Source organism: Populus alba, chromosome 7 (assembly GCF_005239225.2).
Source record: "Populus alba chromosome 7, ASM523922v2, whole genome shotgun sequence".
Lineage (NCBI taxonomy): Eukaryota > Viridiplantae > Streptophyta > Magnoliopsida > Malpighiales > Salicaceae > Populus > Populus alba.
The window spans coordinates 13,463,640-13,473,414 of NC_133290.1; the positions used below are offsets into that span (position 1 = coordinate 13,463,640).

General features: G+C 35.5%; 1 protein-coding gene across 2 annotated transcripts; it reads left to right on the forward strand.

Annotated features, from left to right (window-relative positions):
• The first annotated feature begins 892 nt into the window (after positions 1 to 892).
• On the forward strand, positions 893 to 9,775 carry LOC118040098 (general transcription and DNA repair factor IIH subunit TFB1-1). Of its 2 annotated transcripts, XM_035046963.2 has the most exons (20): positions 893 to 1,221; positions 1,316 to 1,394; positions 1,511 to 1,572; positions 1,692 to 1,755; positions 3,665 to 3,782; positions 4,925 to 5,000; positions 5,203 to 5,298; positions 5,532 to 5,576; positions 5,804 to 5,860; positions 5,992 to 6,156; positions 6,286 to 6,351; positions 6,721 to 6,844; positions 6,998 to 7,057; positions 7,141 to 7,271; positions 7,353 to 7,544; positions 7,654 to 7,767; positions 7,949 to 8,026; positions 8,398 to 8,445; positions 9,124 to 9,192; positions 9,552 to 9,775. In XM_035046963.2, exons 1-20 carry the CDS (start codon positions 1,141 to 1,143, stop codon positions 9,636 to 9,638), a joined length of 1,812 nt encoding a protein of 603 aa, XP_034902854.1. In that variant the 5' UTR covers positions 893 to 1,140; the 3' UTR covers positions 9,639 to 9,775. The 2 variants fall into 2 exon arrangements, 1 of the variants encoding a protein (XP_034902854.1); XR_012170392.1 differs by lacking the exon at positions 9,552 to 9,775 and having other exon boundaries at positions 7,905 to 8,026.

A 9,775-nucleotide genomic window follows, 5' to 3' on the forward strand; every position in this document is an offset into this window, starting at 1 on the left:
AACCAGCATGTTTCTCTGCTAACTTAATATATAGGCCATTGATCTTATTCTTCATTGATTCATGTTCAGGTGTCTCAATTGTTGCTCTTTTTTTGTTTTAGTGTATTCCAGGACTTTTTACCTGTCTGGTTTCACCTGTGTGGGCTCTTTCAGTGACTTCTCTTCTTTAAATTCGCCGGATCCTAATGTTCGAGTTTGACTTTTGGCTTACTTGTTTGGATTTGATCAATTTTCACATTTGATGATATTAAATAATGATCACATTTGAGTGTTTTTAAAAACTAGAAATTTATATAATTATTAACTTTAAAATTTTTAAGTTTAATAGTGAAGATAAACATAAGCTAATCTAAATATTTCCATATTAATAATAAAAAAATATATTCATCTTTATTTATGAACATATAATAATTACTGGTTTATATTGCAATTAGTGTTTGTTTGATCTATAAGTTAGTTTTAATATATTAATATTAAAAATAAATTTTAAAAAATTAAAATATATTATTTTAATATATTTTTAAATAAAAAATACTTTAAAAACTAATTATTTCTCTTTCTCTCTCTATATATATATATATATATATAGAGAGAGAGAGTAATAAATCCACTTGTCAATGGATTTATAGCCCAATAAATTAAGTATTTTAGATACCCAATATGGATTGGACTTGGCCATCGTAGCTCACATGTATGCATGCAAGTAAGATGGATGGAGTCATGAAGGGATCACGTGCTACCACAAGGAAGCGTATGAGGATTGATATGCCCAAAGCTTCAGTAAAAGGACTAAAGAGATCTAAATGTACAACTTGAGGGACCTTAGAATGTAACCTACCCATATTTGGCAGAGTCTTGAAGGAAACCCTGTGCTTGTATTGTTACTTGTTAGGCAAATTGACACCCATTATTACAATTTGGGCTCCGTAGCTAAAATTAGCTTAGCTATAGTCCCTATAGCCGATCACACACCCATCCTATCCCTTTCAACTCCTACTTCCTCCATTGAACACTACCACTACACCTGTCACCGCATCTCCGACCAACCATTCCCGCCGATCCGTGGAACCTCTCCGGTCACAAATCCTCCATTGATCACATATTATTTTCAGCGGATTGAATTGCAATATCCAAGTGAATATGGCAAGCGGGCAAGTGTCAAAACGAGTCAAGTTCAAGAGTTCAGTGAAAGACCCTGGCACTCCTGGTCGATTATTCCTGGTACTTTTCACTACTTTTCCTTTCTGGGTTTTCGATTTTATCATCAAATTTTGGAACTTGAATGCATTGATTATTTTTTTTGGTTTTGGTGCAGACTTTGGAGAGGTTGATGTTCAAACCTAATAGTCCTAATTCAGCTACAAAGCTTAATATGGAGTTTAGATTCGTTAAAAGTAAAGAACCTGTTATCTTTTTTTTCCCTTTTTTGTTTGTTTTAATGGGATTTTTTGTATCAAGTTTGTTTTGGGTGTAACGGGTTATGTTTCTTTTATGTACATTGAATGTGTAGATCATAAGTACACGAAGGAGGGATCAAATAAAGCACCAATGCTTAATCTCACTTCGAGTCAGGTACCCGTGTTGGATATTATAGAATTGTATCTGATTGTTAGTTTTTTCTTCTTCTTTTTTTCTTTTTCTTCTTGTTGATTTTGTACTAATTTTTTTTTTTTTTTTTTTTGGTGTTGTAGGGTGTGAGTTACATATTTGAGTTTGAAAGTTATGATGATCTCCACGTTTGCAAAGAGTGTGTAGGTAAGTCTCGATTCTCAAGTGTAGAGATGATGCTGATTTCTAGTTTCTCTTTGATGCATTTACTATTGATCAGAGATTATGATTTATTATGGATTTGTTAGCGTCTTGTAATGATACAAGTGCTTAGTATATTATAACCAGAACTATAATGTAATAGCAAGTGACTGCAGTTCTATTTTGATTGTTTGGTTACCTTTTAATCTGCAATGATAATGCAATTAATGGATTGAAAAAGTTAATGGTATTTGCAGTAGTAAACACTATGGTGATTACATAGTTCAGGCAAAGTAATGCTGTTGACTTTATTGGCTACAATGGATGAATGCACTATCTTGCCTTGAGTCCCTCTGAAGTTTGGGGGATTTGTTATCAAATTGCCATTGTTTTCAACGAAGCCTTTTTGATAAGTGGTTTTGAAGATACATAATTGAGGTAAATAGTGATTGAAGAATGGTTTGTGGTGCTTAAAGATGGTTTGTAAACTGTCAAATATGGAACTAGATCAACATGGTGGGTTTCTATGGTCATCAAGGAGATATTGTTTTGTGGAGCAGAGGAAGAATTCTCCTACATGGATTTTGCATGTGGGAAAGGGGGATCATGTTTTCCTGTGATATTTGGTGTGGCAATTCCCTTCATAAGGACCATTTCCCCCCTTACTGAGCTTATGCTTGGATATTTCTGAAAGCAATATTTTTTGAATGTTGCTTGTGAGGGAGCTTGATATTTGAAACTTTCTGTGATATTTTTTTTCAAGTGGATTATAGCATTAAAACTATAGCAGCAGAGGAGGGTGTGTGAAGATGGAGAGTGGTGACCATCTTAAGTGTCAAGTTTACCATTAAGTCATTTACAAGGTCTTGACTAAGAGTTAATCTCAATAGAGATTGCCAGGTTTTCCTTTTACAGCTATTTGAAAAGTTAAATCCCTCCCAGAGGCTGTTTTTTCCCTTTTGAGGCTGCTTCAGATAAGTTCATATTGATAACCTTCACAGTAGAAGTAAAATTCTTGGTGAAATGGTGTTCTTTGTAAAGAAGCTGTCAAATTGTCAATTGTCTTCTGCTACACCCTTGAAGCTATATGCTTATGGAGTTTGGTGTAAGAGTTGTTCGATTCTATTGGTTGTAGCAGGTTTGGTTGTTATGGAATTGAATGCATGGAAAGGGGGTTTTTAGATGCAAGTTAAAAACATGCATACGAAGTTGTATCATGTTAGGTATTTTAGATTTCTGTTAGGTAGAGTAAAAAGAAGGGTTTAGGGGAGAAGAATCATCCCTTGTCTTTCATGGAATCTTGTATTAGATTATATAAATTGTTGGAAACAACGCAATCAATTGCTAATGTGGAGGATCTCTTATTTTTGACTAATCACACCGAAATACGAAATATAATCATTTCTCTCCCATAACAGTATTCCAAATCTGTCCCAAGAGGTTTATATTTCAGCTTGTCACCTCCTTATTGACACGGAGTACATTCTTAATGTTGTTTATTTGTTGTGTATTTTTTTCTGTAAGCTTATAATATTGTCCAGTTTCTATTCATAGTGTTGCAATAACTTGAATCTTTTTTTATATGCCTGCACTGTCGAGTTCATGTGAGAAAGAGAAAACTTGTATCTCTCTGTTCATCCTAATGATTGATTGATGAGGAACCCCAATGTCACTTTCTTGATGGATTTAAAGGATAGCCTTCTATTAGTGCTAACTCTGGGACATCATAATAAGTTTATCTAAGCCCTTGCCTTCTTTTTGCTCTCTGTTCAATGGAACTTGTCAGAGTCTTCAGCTTTCTTACAATTTTTGTAAACTTTTTGTTGCTTGGTGTTTAGACTACCGATAATCATAATAATATGTCAATCCTGTGTGGGCTTCTTCTGAAGCTATGGTTTTGGTGCCTTGTAAATAGGCAAAGCCCTTTCGAAGACTGGAGAGACACCAAAGACTATAGACACTTCAGAAGTTCCTTCTGAACAACCTAGCACTGAAGAATTGCTTTTGCGGATGAATATGCTGCGAGAAAATAGGTAAATTTATTTATTCAAACTTGTGATATAGAGCAATTATAGCACGAATCCTTTTGGTGACTACTTGGTAATCAAGCCAGCTTCTTTTATAATAACGTGAATCTCTTTAATTTTCTCCTTGAAATATGTATAATGGTAAAAGAGTGTACATATGGTGGTACATGCTCATACACAGCTATGTGGCCTTTACAAAGGGAGATTGTACTTGTCTATATTGCAAGATCTGCATTCTTTCAATTAATCAGTAATTAAGGAGGAAAAACATATCTTTTGACAAGAATTGTTTGAAAGAAAACTTAGCCTCAAGTTCATAGATATTCACTCACACTAGCTATTCTATGCCTTCAAAGCAATCAGAGAAAGACAACATTAGCTGTATAAAAAATATAAGTTGCTAACAAAGATTTGATGACTTACCAAGGATCAAGGAACTTGTCTATCTACTTGTATTTAAAGAACAAGACTTATGCCTTTCATGGTACTTGCAGTGCTTGCCATCAAATTTTAGCTAACTACACTGTTGGTCCTTTCTACTTGGCAAAGTAGTGTAATCTGTACTAAGAACATAAAATGAGGAGTTTGGAGTTTGGAGTTTAAGAGCGTCTGAGGTAAATTTGAACAGAGCATGGATGTAGTGTAAGAACATAAAATTTTAGCTATCAAATTTTATGCCTTTCATGGTATTTGCAGTGCTTGCCATCAAATTTTAGCTAACTACTGTTGATCCTTTTTATTTGGCGAAGTAGTGTAATCTGTACTAAGAACATAAAATGAGTAGTTTGGAGTTTAAGAGTGTCTGACGGAAATTTGAAAAGAGCATGGAAAGATGATGGGAAATGAGTTCAGAAACCAATGCTTTTATATTTTCTGAAGACTTGTGAAAAGGTGGTGGACATAACCGAATTTTTCCCTTAATGAGATAGCATACTAAGATTTTTTTTTTTTTTTATCCATGTCTATTTCATCCATTCCATGGTGATTGTCCTATTTGAATTGTTGGCCACACTATATTAGCTACTGTACTTTGATTTATTATCATCATAACTAGATTGTTTTATGCTAAATGCATCAGTTTTTTTTTTTTTTTTGAGCTGATTTTCTTATCTCCTTGATTCATTTGACCACCAAAATCCATCATTCAGTGAGTTGCAGAACCTTCATAAGCGGTTCGTGAGTGATGGTATCTTGACAGAAGCTGAATTTTGGGCAACTAGGAAGGTTAGTGTCGTTTGAACATGTATGTGTGATTATCTTGCTTTCATGATGTTGTTTTTCATTAGTATTTGAACTTGCTGTTTTTATCAGTTTAAATCTTAATGTTTTCTCTGATGGAAACCATCAGCCTTGAAGCTGTCATTCTGGTTGTAAAAGGCATTATTAAGGAATATTTAATTGCGTTCCTCCTAAAATCGAATTGCAGAAGTTGCTTGGTGGGAACTTCAGCAAAAAGTCAAAACAACGGACAGGCCTTAAAAGTTTCGTGCTTTCAGACACCAAGCCATCAACAGACGGTCGAGTACTATACAGCTCCCTTCATCCCTCCCCAACCCTCTCTGTGTTTGTGTGTGTGTGTGTGTGTGTGTGTGTGTGTGTGAGAGAGAGAGAGAGAGAGGAGAGAGAGAGCACATGCTGGTGCATGAATTCTTACCTGTTTGTCTTTGCTGTGGAGATTTTATCTGTTTTCATATACTTTCTTTGTGGCCTTTTGGACGTGGAAATCTTACATTTGTTTATTTCTTGGAATTCCAGACAAACAAAGTTACATTTACTTTGACTCCTGAGATTGTTCGTGAGGTAAGATATCTCATGATTATTCAATACTTACAATTCTAGGAAATGTAAAACAAGGATAGTACAAAGTTGTTAGCTAATTAAACTTTCACTAGGGGTCCAAAAGGTATTCTTCATGCTAAATCACATTCTACAGCCTACCTAGTAGAGTATACCCGCTCCCATGTTCTTCCACCTATTTCATAACTTTGTTGTTCATCCATTTATTTAATGATTAAATTGTGTCTCAGGTTTTTGCAGAGAAACCAGCAGTACACCGAGCATACTTGGATTTAGTTCCCAAAAAGGTAATGAGAGCATTGGAACTACTTTTGAAATTTTCAAGGGTGTTTTTCATGACAAGGCCGTAATACTGTTCAGATTTTTGCTTTTCTGAACTTTTCTGGTGTTTTTTTTTTTTCCCTTCCCCGTGCTCCAGATGTCAGAAAGGGATTTCTGGAGCAAATATTGTAGAGCAGAATACCTCCAGCATGCAAAAAATGCTAATGCTGCAGCTGCTGCTGCAGCAGAAGCTGCTGAAGATGAGGAGCTTGCTCTTTTCCTGAAACCTGATGATATTTTGGCTAGTGAAACTCGGCGGAAGGTATTCATTCTTGGTTGATTATTTAATATATTTGTTTCTAAATACTGACATTTTTATTTTTTTTTGCATCTTTATGTCTTTATATTCTGAATTGAGAAATATTGAGTTGCTCGATACTTTTTGTTCCAGATCAGATGTGTTGATCCAACTCTAAACATGGAAGCTGATGAAGGGGATGATTATACACATCTTCCAGTAAGTTGGATAACACCTACCTTCATTTTAAGACAATATATTCTTGAAAGTTCTTATTCCCTCATGAATTATTCAATTCAAATGGTAAGCTTATAGTTTAAACTCCAACTAAGAAACAAGACTAGAGTTTGTATTTTCTGATTATCTTATACTAATTTTCTATATAAAAAAAAAAGTGACAGATAGGTTGATAGATTATTATGAAAATGGAATGTCTCAATAAATAAATAAATAAGCACAATGGGATTTCTTTTTCTTCCCTTCTTAACATCCTTATGGATTTGAATTAAATCTAGTAGTTATGCTACTTTCTGGTATGCTTTTTTAAATCTATCTTCTCTAACCTTGGTTGCACTTTACAAAATACAGGATCATGGGATTGTCCGTGACGGTAGCAAGGAAATAACTGAATCACAGCATGAACTATATATAAGAACTCTGTCGCAGGAGCTAAACAGGCATGCCGCTGTTGTTCTTCAAGGAACACCTATAGGTAAGATTTTTCCATCGATCTGATTTTGCTTCCAAGTGCTTTAAGCATGCAATGAATATGATTTTGTGTCTATTTCTTGTTCAGTTTGCTGTTTGTGTCCCTTGAAATTTACAACTAGACACTCTTGTGAAATTAAGATTTGTTATCTTGTAGATGAGGAACAATTAAAAGACACGCAGACTGTAGCAGAGGCACTTAAACAGTCAAAACAGGGTTAGTATGGTTTGTGTTGGCTTCCCTTTATTCCCCTTCTAGTTGGTCATGTATGAAAACATCCTTGTTTTTTCTGTTGCCAGGACAGAATGCTTCAAATGAAGAAACTGATATGAATGCAAACCAGGACAGATTAAGTAGGATTTCAAAAATGATGGAAATTGATGATCTTCAGGCGTCAAGTGATCTTCCTTTGGCACCACTTTCTATCAAGGTTTTGATTGTCTTCTCGCCATCATTTGTCTGCAGTAGAATTTTGTGATTCAGATATGTGATTTTATGTTTTTGAATCCAGGATCCAAGGGACTACTTTGATTCTCAACAAGCTACTGCTCTTAAAAATTCAAGAGATACCAGTATTGGAACTGATTCAGTAAAACGCATCCTGAGTGCAGAAGAATCATATGCTTCTTTGAGGGACTCCATTTCCCACATAAAAACCACTGGATTGGTCGATCCGATAATTACACCAGAAGTTGCAGTAAAGGTAATCTATTTTATATTTTAAATTATCTGCTGTTTGTTTGCTAAATCTTACCAGAAAACATGCATATTGTCGTTAATGATGTTGTGTATGTCATGTGACTATGATGCAGGTTCTTTCAGTCTTGACCCACAATATCTCAAGCACCAAATATGATACTGGGAAGAATCATGGGCTAAGTGTTTTGGACACATTGCCAAATACAATTAAAGAGGAGCTGCTATATGTGAGTGTTTGTAATTTATATTGTTCTGCCTTCACAAAAAAAAATGAATTCTTTGCACTGGATCATCCATGGTACGATATCTGTTAATGCTAGTTTATTAGTTTTTATTTTGTTAACCTTATTGGTTTTATTGCAAGATTTTGGTTTCGTATCTTATGTTCATGTGGAAACTTGCCTTCAGCACTGGACGTCTCTTCAGGAGTTATTGAAGCATTATTGGTCATCATATCCAATAACTACTACTTATCTTTATACTAAGGTAAATGTTGTGATTCTTTTGTCTGAGTGAGGTTGTTCCTTTTGATTTCTGGATTCAGAATTTCAATGAGAATGTTGCATGATATTTGAACCTACAAAATGCAACATACGATTAGTGTCAGGATTGAGCAGGGTATTATTGAAACAGACTCTTCTAGGCTTTTGGCAAGGACAACTTTAACGACTATATAACTATAGCTAAATAACGAATCCATGAACCAAGATTTCCTCTTGCCATGAGGTTGATTGGGAATAGTGTTCCCAGGAGCCCAAAGGCCAAAGTAAATATTGCTTTGAAGAGGAATTTCTTTTATTGCACCACCATCTGATCGTTCCATTCTCTCTCTATCTGTGTTCATTGAATATTTGCAGGTAAGCAGATTGAAGGATGCAATGTCAAAAATTGATTCACAGCTACAGGTGAATTTGGCAATAAGCTCCTTGTGTAATATTTTATTCCCCCATTCAGCATTCTTCTTTTATGTGACAACACAATTTTATCACCCACACTGCATGAGTCGCAAGCATACCCTTAAGCTATCTTAAATTCATGCACACCGTAAGTCTCAATGTGCATCTTTCTGGCACCTTGCACACGGTGTCACTGTGATTTGACCATCAGTGCAATGTATGAAGGATAACTGCTAACTATCAGTGTATGCTGCTAGTAGTAGACCAACTCCATCCTTCAATGGAGCTAGTTGTATCTCAAGTTTATCTTGTTTGTTCTTCGTGACAGAAATTCATGGGCATCTTTGTGTAGATGTCTCACGTCTAGCATGGTACAATTTCTATGTTAAACATTTTGCATCTGATTAAGGTTCACATGAACGAAGTACATAGTATGGGTGTTGGGTATCCATTACCTTTTGCTTAAGTTTTTACCAAGCATATATTTGTCCATGGTTTTGCATGGAGCTCTTGGCTCAGATATAGGTGCTCTGCATCCCATTATTTTTTTTATTTGTAAAACATGCCCTTGGCTCTTGCGGGATACATGTGACCTGTAATTTTCATTTCTCCAGCATGCTATTCTATGGGTTGTGCACGAATCTTTTAAAGTGCTTCTCTCTTATGTCTTTTCTTCTTGCATCTCAGGAGCTGAAGGAATCTGTGCAGTCAGATCTTCGACATCAGGTCACTCTACTTCTTCGACCAATGCAACAGGTCAGCACTTCTTTCCATGTCTCGATTTAAGTCAAGGATTTGGTGCTTTGATGCATTGAAATTTTAGCTGTTAATTATCTGTTTTGGCCTTTGGTATGCTTCTTTTGGCGGAAATAGCTGTTAATTATCTGTTTTGGCCTTTGGTATGCTTCTTTTGGCGGAAATGTTAACGTTCTGAGTTTTTTTCAATCGATATTGGAATTTCGAACTTCTGTTTGCAAAACTTAACGAATGCCCTAATTTTCTTCTGTTTCGCCAACTCCCAAAATCGCAAGTCGCCAGCAAAACATTCTCAATTGGTTTGTTGCATTTGCATCCTTTGTTTTGGCTGGAATTCACAGACCAGACCATTTGTGCAGGCTCTCGAGGCAGCCATGCAACATTATGATGCAGAATTGCAGAAGAGATCAGCGCGCAGTGGAGATAGATCAAATGGATATACCTAGGGAAACTTTTATCCTTGGTCACTTCGCAAGCATCATGCTGTGCCTTTTTTGCCATCTCCATTTAGTAACATTTAAACCCAACTGTACATCAAAAATCAATTTTGTTGCTAAATTCATGCAAGATGTGAGGTTTCTCA

Bases quoted from the DNA above. Each gene is read 5' to 3' on its own strand.
- LOC118040098 (XM_035046963.2), top strand. From the start codon at position 1,141: ATGGCAAGCGGGCAAGTGTCAAAACGAGTCAAGTTCAAGAGTTCAGTG. The intron at 1,222-1,315 runs GTACTTTTCACT...GTTTTGGTGCAG, and splicing joins CTCCTGGTCGATTATTCCTG to ACTTTGGAGAGGTTGATGTT. The intron at 7,058-7,140 runs GTTAGTATGGTT...TTCTGTTGCCAG, and splicing joins ACTTAAACAGTCAAAACAGG to GACAGAATGCTTCAAATGAA.